At 43.3% G+C, this 20,281-nt stretch overlaps 1 protein-coding gene across 3 annotated transcripts in view; it reads left to right on the top strand.

Moving 5' to 3' along the window:
• iqsec3a (IQ motif and Sec7 domain ArfGEF 3a) overlaps positions 1–20,281 on the top strand; it is a 99,495-nt gene that overhangs the window by 54,060 nt on the left and 25,154 nt on the right. For all 3 annotated transcript variants that reach the window (XM_086202041.1, XM_086202040.1, XM_086202042.1), the window contains exons 4-5: positions 5,725–6,998; positions 16,288–16,449. In XM_086202041.1, coding sequence (XP_086058167.1) covers positions 5,725–6,998; positions 16,288–16,449 — 1,436 coding nt within the window. The remainder of the gene's footprint in view (positions 1–5,724; positions 6,999–16,287; positions 16,450–20,281) is intronic.

Raw genomic sequence — 20,281 nt, 5'->3', positions numbered from 1 at the left:
GTTTGTTTAGAGTTTCTCATTGAAATGTACCTGAATTCATCCAAAGTCTAAGTGGCGCATTTATGACACAACTGTTTGTCTGCGATCTGACAGTTCAACCAGAAGAAGAGAGGTGAAATTCGACGCAACTCTTTAATACGTCAGGTTCTAAGGGTTAAAACTGGGCTTATGTCAAGGGACAATGATGAATCAGTCAAAGCGCGTCCACAATTGGCCTGTTTACCAGTGCCATGCCAAAGCACAATTGTGCCCCCTCAACCGCTGAGCCTGGCCTCAGGCTGCTTCCTGAGCTTGACCACAAGCATGATGTTTGGTCAGGAATCCCATAGGTGAGGACAGAATGGGATGGGAATGAAAATCCACTCTAGTGTTGGGCTTTACGCACTTTAACACACCGTATCACCAAAGGTGACAAGTTTGCACCCCAAAATGAAGGTCCGTTGTAAACAGTAACTTAACAGCAGGGGGAAGACAAGAGGCACATAAAATATTGCCCTGACAATTCTTTTGTCCATTTTGTGGTTTGGTTGCATGGATAGCTTGGTTGCTGTGTTTACGGCCAAATCACAACCAGCTGCTGCCCACGTTCCAAAGCCCCACTGTTCCACTGTCCCAGGGCCAGGGAAGGGTACCATGCCTATGAGTACTCGCACCAGTCAAACATCAAGAGTCACTGGTAGACTCACATCGTACAAGTAGGCCCTAACATTAGCTGGCATGTTCATTGTTACCTCTGACTAAACCTTTCATGAACCCCTATTGTCGATTTTAGTGAACTTAGCAGCATCCCCTGCAAAGGCCTTTCTTTTCTTCCCTCTGTCCTCTGATCCACTCTTCAACTTCAACAGCATCCATATTCAAGTGCTGCCGGGATGATGTAAATACAGAGATGTTCCGTGCCTGACTGGCTGCATTCTGCCAGGTTTTTTTTTTTGGGGGGGGGTAGCTGTTGATGTGTAAAAACCAAAAATGAACCCGAGTTTATGAGGCGTAATCTTGGATTAGTGAATGACAATCGAAACTAACACTGGCGCCTTTGCTTCGTTTCATTCGTCTGCTGCATTTTCACAGATTTTTTGCGTTTCGTCTTCACTCACGGCCTCACTAATTGACATTCAAGTTTGTTTGTTTGTTTTTTAACCTCAGCTCTCTCTCACCTCCATTCACACTCTTTTTTTTTCATATCACATCTGAAACTCCTCCTTTACACTACCTACCCATTAGTGATGGCGGAGATCACTTGGATTGATCTTCTGTCCGTACAGCCTGGTGTGCAGGCAATGGATGAGTCGACAAGTCAATGTCGCGGTGACTGAATCTGTGGGGCAACTTCTTGATTGCCGTGGAGGAACATCAGGACTACAAATATGAGCGTTAACTCATTTCAACTGACAGAAACTCTTTATACTATTTTTTTTAAATGGTTTGTTTCCAATTTTTTCGTCATCAATAATTATACATTTATATTTCCACTCAGTATGGAAATATATTGAAATCCCATTCAATTGAGGCTTGAATTAAGGCTAAAGAAGCTCAGATTAGCAAATGGGGTGACACTGTTCTGTAGTTTGCAGCTGAGAGTCAGTACTATAAATGCTCTCGAAGTTGTAGCCATTCTCATGCAACTGTTTTCTTTTTTTTTGACTCTGTTAAATCAACACAGGCGTATGTCATTCATTCATCCAGCTTCTTCTGTCAGAATCATCCACTGACCTTTTGGGTGACTGTCTTTGGTCGCTAAACGTCTCACTGTCTTCTGGTGACGTCGAGTCATATCGTCTTCATTATCGTTTTCATTTGGTAATACAGTCAGCATTAGTTGTGTCCCAGTTTTGCCGTTATATAATCATCTCATTAATCATGCAGATGTTTCTGTGCTGTAAGACATTGTGCATGAGCATGAAAGCTAATAATCACGGCTTTGCATTTTGCCCCTTGCTTCTGCAGCATGGGAGACGTGATAATCTGCAGTTTTACTTTTGCTCATGAGTCATGTCATACACATTTAATGGTGTCACCCATGAATTAGTATTATAGTAGTGGGTTATTTAGGGCAGGCTTTTGCACTTAGATTAGTTGAACACATTTAGTGCAAAGGAAATAATGCGTAAATGGAGGGCAGATTACCTGTGTCTTCTAAGGAAGTAGTCATCAGGGCCATGTCTTTCCCTCATGAACCAAAATCAAATGTAAAGGATCCAAATTTAAAGGATAAAAGAAGGAAAAGACCCAAAATGGGCAAAGTGAAAACCTTGCCTAAACCAAGGGTTGGGTAAAAGTTCCAACCTTTGGAATTGCAAATTATTGATTCGTGATCAATCACTCGGGGCCAAATTTTGGTACCTGAGAGCACATTAACAGAGTAAACTATGTGTTGGCACAGGAGAGACCATATGAACCTCACTCCTGCAGGTTACACTGAGGTTAGGCTTGTCAAACCATAGCCAGCACTTGCAGGAAATGCAAATCTTGTGACACACCCCACCCAAGGAAAAACCTTAATCACAAAATACACTGCATCCAAAAGTCTTTCCGTGTTGAACGTGCCAACATTTGCGTGCCTGGAAGTTGAAAAATCTGGACAACAGAAATTAAATGTGTTCTGGATAAAGTAAAGTACCAAAAAAGTACTTGGAGGTACAGGTTACCAGCACTACCAGCTCAGGCATCAACTGTAGCCTGTTAAAGAGCAGGGCAAGAAAGGATTTGACGAGTTGACAGGCAAATAAAGGTGAGACCCATTAGGGCGGAGCCATCACACAGGTGGCAAAATAGGACAAAGATGATCAAGAGTGAAGCGCCCATAAAAATCAAACTGGAAGCTGTTAGAGTGATATAACTGTCCAGAACAGGACTGACAGCATTTCCTCTGAAGTATAAATATCTCTAGAAAAAACATTCCTTTTTTTAAAGCAGCATTAATATTTCATGTACACAAAGAGCGTTCACCATCACTACCTGATGCCCCAAATCCGCCACCGTCCATGCAGCTCAGATGTATTTGAAATGACTGTTTTCTATTTCCAGCGGGATCATTACTTAAATTTTCCATAATCGCTCTTTGAACTTTGAATTAAATTTGACTCTCAATTTTCAGTCTTTTTTTTTTTCCCCTCTGTACACCTCCCGCAGTTATTCACCTTTTTCCTTGTTGAAATGGGAACGTGAGGTCAGCTCGGGGCTGATCTGTCCATCAAAATCGATCCCGGTGGTACAGAGCATTGTCCTCGCCGTTCTCTCGAAACACTGCATCTCCGCAATAATCTCTTTCCATCAGCGTTTAGTGAAGTGATCAGAGGTAGAGCTGACAGTCAGCTAATGGGGGGATTTTTGGCATGTGCAGTCACCCGTCTTACCATCTCTTTCTTGATCCTTCTCCTTTTACGCCCTGAACCACTCGTCTCGTGTGTCTGTGTGCCTTGCTGTTCTTCATAGGCCCCTTTTCCAAAGGATTTGTCTTATTATTTTCCAGATAGATGCTAGGCTGGCCACCCCGATCCCTGCTGCATCACAGGCTTGTTTTAACCTACTTTCATACCTTTTCTATATTACCTTCCTTCCTTCCTTCATCCATCATGTTCCAGTTTGTCCTGGTGGCCCTAAGTGTATCAGATAGACACTCTGGTAAAGAAAGCAACGTGACCCAAATGCTTTATTCATCATCCCTGACCTGGCTTACGCAGAAGGCAAAACAAACAAGCTCAACTGCCACATTTAATCAAATGCAACCACACTGATGTCCCTTTCTCACTACCAAGGGCACCTCTGCAGCGGAGCTCCATACTGAATTGGATTTGATGAGGGGCACCTTTTTGAGGAATGAGGTTGTACAAAACTACGCAACGTCAATTTTGCATTGCAGAAATATCGATAATCTTGTCATTTTACAGTGCACACAGAAGAGAAAGTGATGAATATTCAGGATGAGTTCAGCAAGTCGACAAGAGCTGACAGCAATGTACTTAATCGAGAAGTCACCATCAACAGAAGAGCTCAAAACTGGAGTCCCTTTACAGAAAGGCCTTAATATTCTCAGAACGTCTCACTTCGCTTGCAGAGGCTCTGCAGTGAAAATGTAAATGGAGTAGATAAGATGGATTTTCAGTGTCATTCCACTTTTCTAAAGAGCTTTGTATGTGATTCCATTTGTCCAATGAAAAGGCGAGAGGCTGCATTTTGTTGAACTAACCACTTACCACGAATTGCAAACGTCTAGAGGCATTACAGCCTATCAGTGCTTCCTTGCACAAGTTCATATATGGTTGGCTGACTGTCAAGAAGTAAAGTGAAGCAGTAGAAAGTCACATTTTCACTATCCGTGGTCCAGTAACCATATGTACTTAGGACAGCAACCTGCAAGAAGCGAACTAATCCTTCTATCTCTCGTTCCTAAAACCCAATGCTATTCTAAATGTACAATTTACATAGAAATCAATGCTGCATATTTGTCAAGCGACAGGATATGACACTGTTACATTTCAAAGCCCCCTCCACATCCATGCCCTCGACAAAGTTATAGAGCAGAGAGAGAATTATAATCATTGATTTAGTCTGAATGAGGAGGATTTCAAAAGATGTGCGCCGCACAATGTGACTTGAGAAGATAAGAGCTCTTTCTGGGCATTTGCAAAGATACCCACACCGTGATTGTTCTGGGAAAGAGGTTTCATCTAGTGTTTGAGCTGCTGCCAGATGAGGATGGCTATATTACATCTCTATCTATTTCCCACAGCATTTGAACAATTTTTCACAGGCAAGATTAATGGCTTGTTCGGTTTCAGATGATTTAAAGTTGCGTGGAGGACCTCTCGATGGATTCTGTAGAGATTATGAGTTCTATTTGCTGAGGAAATGAACAGTTTGTCCAATTGTCATGAATCAGCTCTCTTCTCTCTTTGGCACTGTGGCTCTTTGACCAAACTCTTTCAGTACACATATCACAGGGCCACCCTGCAAGATACAATTACTGATCACGACCCATGATATATTCCTGAATGTGTAGTACTTACATACCCACAATTTGCCACTTTTTTTCCCCCAAAGAGTTGGACTTTGCAACCTCTTTCATCTTCTAGGATTCCAATTTATTTTTGCTATCGCCACAATCATCTTGTTCCTTTTTACTGTTCAGCTCATTTATTTCCACTGACACTCATTTCAACCAGCTGTTCAGCTCATATTCACCTTCAGTGCATCACAGAGACTGACGAGATGACAATTAAACACTGGTAATGACCTGGCTCTCTTTTCAGGTCAGAAACCAAACACAGAAACCTGAGTGGGTTTCTGGGTCCTGAACCTGGGTTCTCATCAATATGTAGCCATCGCTGTGATGGTTATCTTGTCAATGATTAAGTTGTATTTCTACAAAACTAACCCTGAAACGTTTGCCCCCCTGGTGCAGTTTCTTTGTTGCATTCAAACTCAAGTGTACGCCAAAACAACCGGAGTGAGAACGGTTGAAGAGTTGGTCTCAACCCCGCTCTGTTGTAGTAAAAATGAAGTCTGGTGAAGTGAATTTATGACGAAAACCGAGGGGAAAATGCTTCAATGCATTAACTGATTAGCCAACTAACACTTCGCCAATTTTCAACTTGACAATATCATATATTTTCCTGTGATTCATATGTTACTTGTGTTTATCTCCCTTTTTGAAAATCCACGAATAAACACAGGATTTTCATCATTTCATTTTTTTTCTCTCCTGTTTTCTGTATTTTCTAGATCGAAATGTTAGAACACAAATACGGGGGCCACCTCATCTCTCGCCGTGCTGCCTGCAAAATCCAGACTGCCTTCCGCCAGTACCAGCTCAGCAAGAATTTCGAGAAGATCCGCAATTCTCTCTTGGAGAGCCGTCTGCCTCGGCGCATCTCCCTTCGCAAGGTCCGTGTGCAGAACACGGAGGGTTTCTCAGCTGAGCGGGCCCTGGCAGAAAGCTGTAACTTGGCAGGCATCCCATTGGTACGCTCACCTTCTCTTCCTGCCACAGTGGGTGGTACCCTAACCGATCTGGAGGACTCCTTCAGTGAACAGGTCCAGTCACTGGCAAAGTCCATTGATGATGCACTCAGCAACTGGAGCCTGAAGACAATGTGTTCACTGCAAGAAGGTGGCACGTATCAGTTCAGCGCCGACTCATTCAACACAGCAGCTGCAGGAGTAGGAGGTGGAGGAGATGGAGGTGGCGTGGGAGAGGCAACGATTCATCAGGGTCCGATCGACCCAAGTGACCTATCGAGAAGTGCAAGCAAGCTGATGATGGCATTCCGGGATGTCACCGTGCAAATTGACAGCCAGAATTTCCGGGTTTCGTCCTCAGTCATGGAATCGTCCACGTCTGTCACACTTGGCAGCTGTGTTCAACAAGACGGAACATCGAGCACTTTCACGACGACTTCCACAACAACCAACTCCACTCCAGCCTCCGTTGCATCTGATCGCTCGCAAGAACCGCCCCCTCCTCCAGTAGAGGTTCCAACTGAACCCACTGACCCCCCACCACCCCCACAAGAACCCCCGCCACCTCCAGAATTAGAAATAGAAGGAGGTGATCAGGATGTTGAATTCCCTGCACCCCCTCCGAGTGAAGAAGAGCTTTTAGGGGAGGATCAGCCACCTTTAACCCCTCTTGACAAAATGGCCGCCCCTCAAAGCCCAGAGGAGGTTGTGGTGGTACCACCTCCAACAGAACCCCCCCAGCCCCCTCCACCACAGGAGACGGTGCCATTGGCAAGTTCTCCTGTAATAGAGCCGCTTGAAGTTAAGAGGAGTGGTTCAGAGACGGCCGACAACAGCTCGGAGCAGATGAGCAGCAGCAGTACATCCACAGAGGCGCGTTCCACCTCTGAGGCCTCATCCAAGGAGGCACTGCAGGCCATGATCCTCAGCCTGCCACGCTACCACTGTGAGAACCCCGCCAGCTGTAAGTCACCCACGCTATCCACTGACGTCATGAGAAAACGCCTCTACCGAATTGGCCTCAACCTCTTCAATGTGTGAGTACACAGTGATATTTTATTTTTATTCTTAATGTTTTATGATTGCAGTAGAATATGAGAGACTTTAGAATGGATGATATCAATGCCAAGGGCTGAATTATTTTCACTTCAGCAGCCCTGAAATTAACTTTTTCCCGTTCAAACACAACTGATCAAATACATAGATCAGATGTTCAATTCTGAAGTTTATAAATCATTTTTACATGTGAAATTCATGTACCTCAATTCCCCATTAAGAGAACTGGGAGTTTGACAGACCCCTCTGGACTCAAACAGAAAAGAAAAATCTCTTTCCCTCAAAAGTATCTATTGTGCTAAAAGAACAAACAGAATGAAGCCAAAGTCCCAAGCTAGATCTAAGGTGTCTTTCTTCTCAGAGAGACAATCGAGAAAATGGACTAAAGGGAATGAATTATTGAGACATGAGTGAAGATTGATTTAGACAGGAATGAAATGTGAGTGCCTGAGAGGTTGAGATGAGATAGCACAATGGGGTATAACCTAACAAAGCTAGCAACAGTCAAACTCAGCCGCAGCTGCCGTGGCTACATCAAGCTTTCCTCTCTCACATGACACGTAAACAGTCTGCAGTGTTAAAAGTGTCGGGCTCGACGACGGAAAATGACAACTGATGGCAGGTTTTCATTAATTGCAGCGAGCTAATGTTAGCTCCATGAGTTGGCAGTCTCTAGCATACTGTTAAGAGGTGTGTTTGGAGTGGACAAATACACGGCAATCTAAACTGTTTGCGCTTGTGTTGCTTTTGAAAGGTCAAAAAAGAGACACAACCTTCCAAATCCCAACCCTCTAAAATGCCAAGTTATCACTCTAAGTCGCATACACACCTCTGACAGTTCAAAGCTTGACTGACCTGCTGTACCAAGTTTTATTTTTCTAAGCTATAATTTGACAAATTATAGCTTTAGCAAGTAGTCAGTCCCAATGTGAAGGGCAGAGTTGCATCAAAACAATGGACAGTAGGTATGTGATTGGTTGTGCTGGGCATTTTAAAGAAAAGTGACACCTTTTCTGCTTGTACAGAGTGAATTCATGACATCGATATAACACACAGGGAGGAGTAGAGTAACTGCAATTTGTTGCAACTGGCTACAAATGAGTTTAATTTCATAGGATGTGGATGGAATGCTACGGCACAGAGTACGGGCAAGTCTGTGTCGTGGTTTGTTGCAGCTTGTAAACACAAAATTCTTTCAAATCGGGCCCTGTTCTTTGGACTCAGTGGCATCAGAAGTGTCCACCCCTGTCCCATGTGTGCCAGCTTCCAGCTAGCACATGCTAAACGCCGGTCAGCTTGTCCCAGCTAAACATTACAAGGACAAGCTAACTGCCGGTGAGAGCGAGCTCCAATGTCAGCCAGGACAAGCTAAACACTGGCTCGTGGGAAACTAGACTAAAAGAGATTTGGCATCACGTGTTATCCTAGCAAAGAACAGCAGTGAATCAGGACATAAACCATTCACTGGAACTGTTCCACGTAGCGCAATATTCATCTTGCTTGTGCTCTTATAGCAGGACTCTTGCTAATGCCGCAAACACTGGTTAGAGGAGCCAAACCTTGTACTTGTACCCGACCAAGTATGGAGTATTTACTAATTCCATAGACATATTCAAGGACTTGAAAATCTTTGTTGCTGTGTTTTCTTAAACAATGGTTAGACGGACAGTTGGGGAGGAGTTTTGTCATCTGTGTGTATCATAACATTTACATGGACACCTACGGCAAGCCAGGTGCCAGGTATGTCAAAGTGCAATCCAAGGTCTCCATTAAAAAGGAAAAAGTCTATGCATGTATTTTTCACCTTTGCATTTCCCACTGTGGCTTCACAGACAGACTGAAGAACAGACGCTCTGTCTTGAAAAGCTTGTTTACGTCTGCTGGTTGCAGCTTTTCAGTCACTCTGAATTCACTTCCCCCTTGCCGCCGAGTGAAGTGTGACAAAGTCAGAACCAGATAAGAACTTGCCAAGACGCAAACCAGACAGGTGCAAGGTGGTTACATGGCAGCGAGAGATAGGAAGGGAAGGCGTTGCCATGGTGACAAGCGTGCACGGGGGCCAGCACTGACTGAATCTGTTCTGTTGATTTGTTGAGAGAAACACTGAATCCTTGAGATACCTGTCATGCCATCTCAGTGTTGGAGCAGGAAGTAGAGCGTTTGACCTGAAGCTACTTAGCCTCTCCAAATCTCTTCCATATCTTCTTGGAGACCTACATTTTTATTTAGGTTACTGCAATATATAATACGTAAGCTGATTAAACGTTGAGTCAACGTCAACCCTGATTTGATTTTAGCATCCCAACTTAGTGGCTGCAACCGTAAAAATTAAAAATAAAAATGTCTCAGCAGCAGACTTGGAGGAATCCTAGAAATGGGAAGATTTACCATTATGCTCCATTAGAATTTCACCCACAGCATACCCTAGAGGTCTGTGGCTCTCCACATATTCAAATAAATGAACTGGACTCCCCCACATACATTACAAACTGAGCTCGACGGCTGATGGAAGAGCCGGGTAACAATTAGTCAGAATAAATGAGGAGCGAATCTAGAAAATAGTGGCAACGATCCACAAAGCCTTAACTTCTCATTAGTCATCCTGCTGCCAGTGGTGACTGTAATTAAAAGTTCCGTCGGTGCTATGTGAATCAGCACCTTGGGAACCGAGTGGAAAATTTTGAACATTTCAATCCAAGCAGGTTTTTAGTTTTTTTTTTTTCTTCTTCTTCTTTTTTCTTTTGTCCCTTTCACCTCGAACATTTCCATGAAAGCTTTTCAAAATACGTCAAGAGCGAGAGGGGGAGGGGGGAGGGAGAGAGATGCTCTTCGTTCCCATGCGAGCAAACCCACTACAAGATTTTGTTAAGATATTGCCCCAATTAAGCCGTCTCAAACAAATTTAGAAGATTGGCGCTCATAAACACACGTAATCTTTTTGCTCGCTGCCAAGCTCTGCAGCGCGAGAAAAGTGCACAATAAAGCCGATTAACTTTGACTCAATGCTGGAGCATGACACTGAAAACAAGAGGAGGAAAGGGCTGTGCGGTGGGTGAGGAGGGGGAGGCAGAAGGAATTATCGCCAGATTAGAGAATGAGAAAAATGCCACCCAAAAAAAAAGAAAAAAACAAAAAACCCTTTAGTTGCTCTGTGTTTCTGACCTTTTTACCAAACTGTCTCATGTTTATACCAATTAAAAGAATCGGTCAAACAAATAGGAGAATATTTAAAAGATACGGGGGGGGGGGGTGTTGGAGTAAGATTTATTGCTTCCTTGCTCTCTTGGTCCCTTGGTCTAGGGGTAAAACTGCTGCTGTATTATTCCCAGAACATCTTAACAAAGCCCACTTAGACACAGAGAACATGCAACCCCCCCTACTGGAAAGAACCTGGAACGGCCATGGGTTCGACCCCGTGACCGTCTGACTGTGAGTTGCTGTACCCTGATCCACCCTCAAGCGCTGGCCTGGACATGAAAAGAAAATCAGAGAGTTCCATAAGAACGCAGAACCAATCGTCCAAACATCTTAAGTTGGTGTGAACCACAAACCTCTTCATTTCAAGAATTTATCCAAAAATCGTTTTCTTAAACATACAAACAACAACAAAAAATCACCCTCTGACTTTGAGACGAGGGAACCGGACAATGCGAACTCATTTCCCGGTTTTAGGACTCGTTCCTATGCCACTTCATTGTTCCGTAACAAAAATGTCTGAATGTCACATGCAAATTTATAATGATAACTAGAAACAATATTGACTTTAAAAGATAAGTTTACTTCTATCGATCTCACCCTCAGGACAATGTGACTTGGTCGCTGAACGGCCTGGGTCATGTCCTAAGGATGAGGCTGTGGGGGTATTTTCTTCCTTTCCTTAAGATTTTAGAAGAACAGCTCAACTTCAACAAGTATGTCGAATGAAATTAAACTATACTTCCATTAGTTTTTCCAACACTTTGATCGCCATAAGTCCGTTCAGCCGCTGGAGTGACAGAAAAAAAGAAGCTATGTGCAATTTTGCTCTTTTTAATCTATTTGTTCAGATTTTATTTGAAAAGGTCAGCACTTATTTTCCGCGTCTTTAGACAGGAAGTAAGGACTTGTAATGACTGTTTAATGCCCGTTAGATTTGCGAGGGACTGCGACTTCTCTGGCCAAGTGTTCTCAAGATGACGGGGTTTTATAACCTTTTCCTGTCTATTTGCAATCCCCTCGTCTCATTCCCCTGATCAAACACCTTTAAAGATAAGCTCACTTTTAATAAATTGGCTACAAGGGTAGGGAGCGATACAATGAGGAAAGGAGAGCCAAAGAAAAAAGACGTAGAGAGAGCAATCAGGCTTGAGGCTTATTAGTTCCACCAGTTCATATCCTCCCTCTAATACCTGCGCTGGTGTATCCTTTGCATCTTAAACAGCGCCGTTTGCTTTGGGCTAAAAGTTAGGTATTGCTTGATCGTGCGAAAAACTCACAGTCGGTTAGGTAATTGGAATGTTTTTCTTGCGTCAGGTGGTCCATGCGCCACCTTAACAGGTTAAAAAAAGAGACGGGAAAGAAACTTGGATATATGTGTGTGAGATCGTGGGCGCAAGAGCCGTCACAGGAATAAAAAAAAAAAAAAAATGGAACAGCGAGTGATGGAAATAGCAGAAACATGAGAGAGAGGCACAGAAACCAGAGAGAGAGAGACCATTTGATAAAGTTTCCACCTTGAGTGTGAATAGAATGACAATGACTTCATTGTGTGAGGCGGCGAGTGTGTCAAGGACACTGCTTTCACACACACACACACACACACACACACACACACACACACACACACACACACACACACTAGGGAGCTGGTGTCAAACCTTCAACGTGGCCGAGGAGCGGTGTGAGGGGTTGTGACATTGGTGATGTCGTTCTCTTTTTGAATGAGTGGCTTCAATATGTTTTTACCAGACATTCACCTTTCCCTCTCGCATATTGAAGCGTAGAAATGGCATCGATAACCACATCAAAGCAGATCACGGTGGAGTCAGATCTGTGCTTAACCACGCGTAAAACCGGAGAACCACCGGGATGAAAGCACAGGTAGCATATCAATGTATAAGGGATGATGTAATCGTGACTCTGTGTGTGTGCGTGTTCTAAATATATGTCAAGAAAGGCTAATTAAGAGAGCTCAGCAAAGAGTACCGAGCTCCTCACGAGGGATAACTTGCTGTCAGAGAACTTTCCGTGTGTGTGTGTGTGTGTGTGTGTGTGTGTGTGTGTTTGTTTTTGTATATCTGTGTGCCCGTATTAACATTCTGCCCTTAGTGCTAAATGACCCGGTGCATAATTACAGACTGAAATCCAGATGGTGAACACAGGAAGCAAATTTCTCACGAACACAACAGCCTTACCATTATGTTCTCTATATTTAAAACGATAAGGCCGGCCATGTTTTACATTTCCTGTTGTATGTATGTCTTTCTCATCCTAGCAATATGATCATATATACCACCCCCCCCCCCCCATCATATGGCACACGTGATTTTTTTTTCATACCAATACATAAGATTAAGCATCAGAAGAACGTGTAAAATCCTAAACTATGCCACTGTCAATACCATAAACGTACAAACTACACATCATACACACATGTAGATTGAGAAACAAGGATTAAAACAAAGAACCCTCAGTTTCTATTTGTCTGAAAATTACTTTTTTGGTGAAAAATGAGAGGTCAACATTTTTAAAGGAGGAGCTGATGATGAAGGTGTGTTCAGAGTGAGAGCTCAGCGAGCAGAACAAACGCCACGCAGTATTAAATACGTGCTTCATTCGAGGCGGCGTTGACGGGTGATTTTGTGATGCGAGCGGACTTGCGTGACCCGCCTGAACTACTGATTACGCCTGATCTTTTAAAATGCTGGGCTGGAAAAATCTAAAGGGGAAAAAAAAACAACCAACTACCGCATTTTCTCTCCAGTACGTTGTCTTCTCAGCAAAAGCTTGATGGACAAGAGCAGGCGAGTCCACATTGACGTCATGACTCGAGCGTTATGAAGCGTACCGTTACACAAATGTGTTTCCTGACAAAAACACACTAATCAGCCTTCATTCTAGCTGTCACAAGTAGGTTATGAAACAAAAAATGTGCTCATCGGGAGATAAAGGCAACATGGAGTGATACTGTAAGAGTTCTAAGGTTCTGTCAGTTGGTGATAAAACAGATGGCTAATCAAGGTGCTGGGGGATGCATCGGAAAAGCTGCAATTTGGGGGAAAAAGTGTGTGAGGGGGGGAGAGCGTTCTGGCTGTCACACGGTTTAGTTGTGAGTTGACATCTAAGCTTGACGTGCGGCTACTGTCTGCCGCCACCATTCCTCACCACCTTCATCTGTGTCTCCCCCTCTTTTCCATTGGTCTTCACCTAAAGGTGAAAATAAAGTTCATTGTTATCTCTCAAAACGACTCATTTACCATCACATAAAAGTTCATTTGCATGACCTCTTCAGTCGGATTAAGCTTTAGTTAAAGGACCACGTCAGCTTTTGGAGAAATGCATTTATTTTTCATGGATGCCCTTCTCTGACTGCTAGTTAGCTTAGCTTAATGAATGGTAGTGGATGGGAAGTGTTAGCATCAATTAGAAGAGTGACTGCTTCTCTTCATCGTGGCCGACTTTGTAGAGAAGACGAGGGGGATTCATTTATGCCAAATCAAGATCTGGACCGCATCCATTTGAAAACTTTTGACTGAGGCGTGCTAACACTTCCCATCCATTACTATTCATTGTGCTAAGCTAACTAGCAGTCAGCCACTTTCCCAAAAAGTTGGCATGTTCCTTTAACATTCCAGGTTGCACACACCTTCTTTGATTATATTCTTCTTTCAACAATGATTCCCATATAAAATAAAACAAAAACTGAGTTCCCTCGTGCGACAACTCCGTTTTTCACACTTCTCGGCCTGCTGGGCAGTATATTGATTTATGGTTTTAGGCTTTGTGACTTTTCTGGTTTGGTTCACTCTTCCAGGCAGCAAAAATAAAGCTCCTCTGAACCAACTGTAGGCTAATCACCAAACAGCAGATGGAAGTTTGCAGCAACTGTGGTTGAGCGTTGCGGAGGATTTAACCGCTAAAAGCAAATATTTTCCCCAAGGGTTGACGGAGCTAAAAGCGTTTAGTGTTGGACTGACATCCAACCAGAAACGCCGCTAAGGTTACTGAATATGCAGCTGTGTGCCACACATCTTGGTTTAATGTTCATCACGGTTCACCAGAGCCGTGGCCTCCTTTATTTCGCCACAATGTCTCCTCCTCCTCTCTGTATTCCTCCCCTTTTTTTTTTTCCTTGCCCGTCTTCATCCCTTCATCCATTTGTGATTACAAATAATAATCACCATGTGTGATCCATCTGTTGTTGGGCAAACATCAAATGAGCGATGGCTGCCAAATTCATTTGGCGAGATATTACCTTCAGCTGAGAGGGTGAGCGAGAAGCTAAGAGCGTGATGAGGCTGTCACAGCAGATGCTTTCAGGCGGTCGGGCCTGCACTCATCATCCTGTCCCTCTCTGTGCTTACACTCCTGTTCCTGCACATCTGCTCTGTCTGGTCCTCTTCCAGCCCTCCTCCTTCACCCTGCCCTTTATCCTCTCCCCTTCCCTCTATCCCACCCTCACCTAACTAAACCCATTAGCTGTGATACACACATGACTCGGTTACGCAAAGGCTAAAACACTGTATAGAGTCAGCAGAGGGAGAGCTGCGGAGCAGAAGTCTCCCTAGGGCGACCATCTCCTGTCTCTGGAAGAGTTATAAATACTTTTAAAGCTTCCATATTCAGAAAGTTGTTTCTGCTATAAAGTCAGAGGTGTAAAATAAAAGCTGTGAGATTTGTGAGATGCAATTTATAAAACTGTGAAAAGGGCATTAGGCAAAACAGAATCAATAATCGTAATTACAAACATAAAAATGATGCAATGCCATAGACAAGAGTTGGAGCAGATACTGTAGGAGCAGAAGGAAGCAAGGCCTGGGAAGAAGAGCCAAATGCTGGCGGCAGATTACAATCAACATTTCTCTAATTTTAGATAAAGATCGTGTGATTCGCTTGGCTGGTTTTTAACCTTCCAGGCCGCCATTGATTTGTGTTCATTCTGGTTTGTAAGATGAACCTCAAGAGACTTGAATTCCAGCGGCAAATCAGTCGCTTAATTGAGGGAAGAGAAATATTGCGATCCGGTTGTTTACCCCGACCTGTCGCGACCCAAATCTTTTCAGTTCATCCTCGAGTCCCAGTGGAGATTCAGGACAGGTATTTCTTTTCTTTTTCTTTTTTTAAGAAAAATTCCTTGAGGCGTTCATGAGACGCTGCGATCATCTGAGGTGACAGTGACCTTGACCCCTCACTCCCAAAATCTTTTCATTTCATCCATCAGTCATCGCGGCGGAGATTTTTTTGACAAATCTGAAGAAATTCTCTCAAGGTGTTCCTGAGATGTTGTGATCAGGTGATCTATCACCACCTTAATCTTTCAGGTCAAGGTCAACAGGTGACAGTGACCTTGACCCTTCACCCTTTTTTTTTGCGGATCTGTTCCAAACCACATGGAGACGCGCTTTCATCTCAGTCGGGAACCTTTTTTCTTACCCTTTGCCACCTTGAGTGTGTGACGATGACGGGACACAACAGATCTGATCTCGTCGCCTGCAAATGGCGGCGTGGACGAAAAGAAAAAAAAAAGAGAAAAGAAACAGATATGAGAAAGAACTCTTTTTTTTTTTTTTTTTTTTTTTTTTTTTCCTGCTGTCTGAAGGAGATCTTAATGAGAGGAACTCCTCAGTCACCAAACACAGAAACAAAAACCTGTATCCAAACCAGCCGTTAGGGTTCTGGCAGTGCGACAACCTGTTTAGTACTTCTTAATTAATGTTGTAATCCACAGCTTGTTGGTTTGCACAGTAAGCACCGAAGATAATACATTCAAGGTTTTTATTTTTTTTGTTACAAAAGTACAGCTTTGAAATACAATCACGAATAGAGGACGTAGCTTTACTTTCCTTTGGTTTGTGTTGAACAGCCGCCACCAGATGATGGTAATCTGAGCAAAATTTTCAAGAGCGAGCCGTCTGTAGCACATAATGAGCAGCTTCCAGTCACTCTGTGCTCCCGCCAATATTCATGACATAATATTGCAGCTGTGCAGTTTGGGAGCAGTGCCAGGGGATTTGTGCATGACGGACTGTTTTATTTTCACTCATTATCTCCTTCTCCTCTGGTTTATCTCAGAAACCCTGACAAGGGCCTTCAGTTTCTGATCTCACGAGGCTTCATTCCAGACACGCCCATCGGCGTGGCCCACTTCCTGCTGCAGAGGAAGGGTCTGAGTCGACAGATGATTGGAGAGTTCCTCGGAAACAGCAAGAAGCCCTTCAACAGGGACGTCCTGGAGTGAGTAGCACCGGGGAATGGACACGTTATTGGTATTTTCTGATGAACAAATGGTGCGGTGAGGTTTTACGCACAAAAGCACTTGGTTAGGAATAAATCATGGTTTGGTTCTCATTAGCAAGACGTAACATTTGCACGTTGCAGGCATTTGTCTGATCCTTTGTGCAAAATCCAATTGTCAGCATTCGGGATTTTTGTTGTTGTTGTTTTCTTCCACAATTGGAAACAAAAATGAAGAATGAATGAAAATAAGTTCCAATGGAATTTTCAGGATCTAGCGAACAACCTTGAAACTTTGAATGTAGTTCAACTAGCAAGATGGAATTATAAAAGATGGAAAATCAGGTGACATAAAAATGATTTTTTTTTTTAAAAAGCCGTGCATTTTTAAAAAAAAAATTTTTTTGTTGCCATCTTTGCGCCTTTTTAATTACTGAACCACGATCACTGTTTTATTGACACACCCGTCAAAGAAGAATTCATGTCAGAAAAGAGGGATAAAATGGAGTATTCAAATAAGTCTTGGTGTGTTTACTGTGGTTTTCAGCTTCAGACAAAAGCCTAGGATTGATGCTTCTTTTGAAGGACCGTCTAAAAATAAGAATAAAGAAAGGGATGGATAGAAACAGAGGGGGGGTGTAGAGAACAAGGACAGATGCCTCTTCTTACTGTTACTCATCAAATCAATGTTAGGACACACACGTGCATTAACACACACACGCACACACACACACACACACACGGGCGTGACTCACGTGTCCCTGTAAGTTTCAAAGCAAATAATAGGAATCAGATTAATGATCAGGAACAAAACTTCCGAGATCTTTTTTGCCCGCTCTTTCTCGCAGTTATTTCCATTTTTCAGCCCTTCACTGACTTTATCTCAGTAATTGTCATTTTTTTTATTCTACTGCATTACCCCAACATTTGCATATCAACCTGAAAGAGTTTTTGTTTTTTTTTCACTCTTCTGCACAAAGAACCAAAGCAAGAACGCATTTTTAGTCTCAGCAGGGTCAGACCTAACAAGACATAGCACTCTAGTGAATTGTTCACCCCGGTGTGCCCTGATTCAATAACCATTCCCTAAAAAACGGACATCGCCGAAGCTCCACATACATTCCATCAACAGGATTATGCTTTTAAGGCTTCCAGCAGTAATTCACAACATAGATCAGCTCTGCTCATGTGACACCGGAATATATAGATGCCTATTTTCTCTGGAGGAGCCACACACAGAAGCTCGTGGAGTGGAAGTGAACAGCAGCCGCTGCCATCACGGCAGAGTAAAAAGTGTGTGTCGGAGCACTTTGGATAGTCACAGGAGAGCGAGTGAATGATGGCAGTCTAAAGTGAAAATCACTCACGGTGATTTAGCGAGAACATCGTTTGTGGGAAAGAGGCTTTATGTGCGTGTCAGTAATTTTTTGCTCACGTCGGTTCTGGCGCCTCATTCTTGTAACATTTCTCCAATCGTAAACAGTGTTTCGAATGTCTCGCGTCAATTAAGTTAAATTGTGATCATAGATTATGAAGTGCCAAGAAATGTGCCCCCCTCCCTCCCCTGAGGACTCATTTACTGATAATGTATTGTTCTTGTTAAGCAGCACAGAATTAGATCTCAGCTTCTCGTCGCCTGCTCAAAAAATATGCTTCCATCTGGCCCTCTTCTTTCTTTTTATTTGTACCTGCCAGCGCAGCTTCGCAAACATAAAATTTAGCCTCACTATGCTGACAGATGTGTCTTACCCTGCCAGGCACTGTATACTGATCAACAAACAGGATAAGTGTGTGTGTGTGTGTGGGGATAGGAAGAGGAGTGATGTGCTTAGGCTAGAGAGCAGCTCGTCTGACGTTACATAAACAAGGAGTGACAGTCCGGGAAGAAGGGAGCGAGAGAGAGGTGGTGAGTCATGAAGAGGGCGATCAGAGGCTCGGCAGTCGAGAGAGTTGATCAAGTGGAGGATCAAGTCAGGCTTTTTAATCCAGTCGTGCGATGTTGTGATATTATACACATTTCTTGTGTTACCACTGTCTTCAGGACTCACAACAAGGCTTTAAAATCTTCCGGTCGACTCCTGCAAGCCCCAGCTTCCTCCTCCTCAGCGGCAGGCATGCTAGGTTTGATGGCGTCTCTCCAGTTACCCAAAGTATGAGTGACGTCACATGTGTGACGAGCTGGTGAGAGCTGACGCAGTATTATGGGTAACAGAAGCAGCAGCCTCCAGATGTAGTCACTGTTGTAATAACTTTAAAAAAAAAAGAGAGTTTTATGTTGTCTGTGATATTGATTTCGCTTGTTTTTAAAAAAAAATGTTTTCCTTATTTCCCAGTTGTAGCCATAGCAACAGTGTTAAAAGGTCTAGCCCTTCACATTTCAGTCTCCAAATCAGCAGTGGGCAGCAGATTACCACACAGTCAGTTTAGGGCAAGACTCAGTTTACTACCTGACCCAGTGTGTCGCTCTTGAGGGACGAACTGGTATTACAAGGCAAGAGCAGACAGTGTTAGCTTCAGGCTATCAATGAACTATTTATAGTTGTTGTGACAGTGCTGTCTTTAGCCTGACAGATTAAGGAAAACTAGCGGTCAGATCTGTATCAGGATTAGCTTGGTTTCCATACATGTGTATTTAATGATATTGGTTTTAGGACATTTGACCATATGGGATCTAGCAGTTAGCCGGCGTGTTCTACGGTAGCAACACAGTAGCTGATGCAGGGGGAGATCTGGAACAGAACTGTCAGCCATCAGCGATGATCATCAATTATAAAGGCCAATACGTCCAATTGATGTTCCTCCGTGGCCCGAAGCGTCAAGTTGCTCCAATCGCACGTAGGTAGTACATTTATTCATCAAGCGGTGAGGAAATGGCTTTCATAATGGGTTCGGGTCCTAAAAAACATGGCCTATGCAACACCATCATCTGGCGTCATAGTAGAACAGTTGTACTTCTAGGACGACCGGTAAGATGTGGTAATAATACACAGCAGAAGTCAGTAATATGAGTAGCTGCTGTACTGACTGGACTTATAGTATGATAGTATGTAGCATGATGGTAGTAAAAAAGCATAATAATCATAAACATTGGAACAGTTCTGGGGATTCGATTAAACAATAATTTTAATTTTTTTTTTTTTTTTTAAAACAGCAGTTGGAGGGATTCTTGGTGGTTGAAGAGGGTTTAGCTCTGATTCCATGTCGTGGTCCAGGCAGGACTGTAGACTCAGCCGTCTGACTCTGTTCTGCTGCAGCAGCATGTGTCACAATCAAGTATTCACCTCATTAACCGGCTTTGTTCACAGTAATCCATCTTAATGTAGTGTGCCTGGACGTGCTTGTACCCTGGTGTTTTCCTGTAGTACAACAAACACAGAGGAACAGACGCCAAGGGCCGTATCTCGACACCGCTGTGTGTGTATTATGGATCACTGTTTTGAACATGCTCCCCATTAATAGTCTCATACGCTTTTCATCAAAAAAAAAAAAAAGAGGGGAAAAAATGTCCTCCTCTCAGCACTTGAAGCGCAGGTTTGCCATAAAGCGCTTGAAAGCCAATCAAAGTTTAAATAAATGCCTTTAATTTCACATCAAAGTCGCATCAAAATAAGGCAAACTCTTTTCCAAAGTCACCTTTTACTCACTTTTACAGAACCTCCTCCCCCGCCACCGCCACCCCCGTCCACCAAACTCATCGGACAGAATATTTTGCTTTTTAATTTAAGTAATTAAGCCGGTGTTGTCAGGTTATAGGGGGATTTTCTGCTCGGAGGGATTGTATCTGCGTGTGTCTGTCTTGGCAGCTGTGGCACAGAGAAGATAGCCAGTCTTA

The sequence above is a fragment of the Aulostomus chinensis genome, chromosome 4, assembly GCF_037954235.1.
Source record: "Aulostomus chinensis isolate RoL2024-O1b breed Wild chromosome 4, RoL_Achi_v1.0, whole genome shotgun sequence".
NCBI lineage: Eukaryota > Metazoa > Chordata > Actinopteri > Syngnathiformes > Aulostomidae > Aulostomus > Aulostomus chinensis.
Note: the sequence above shows the minus strand (reverse complement) of the source record. Positions and strands in the feature narration are given on the sequence as shown.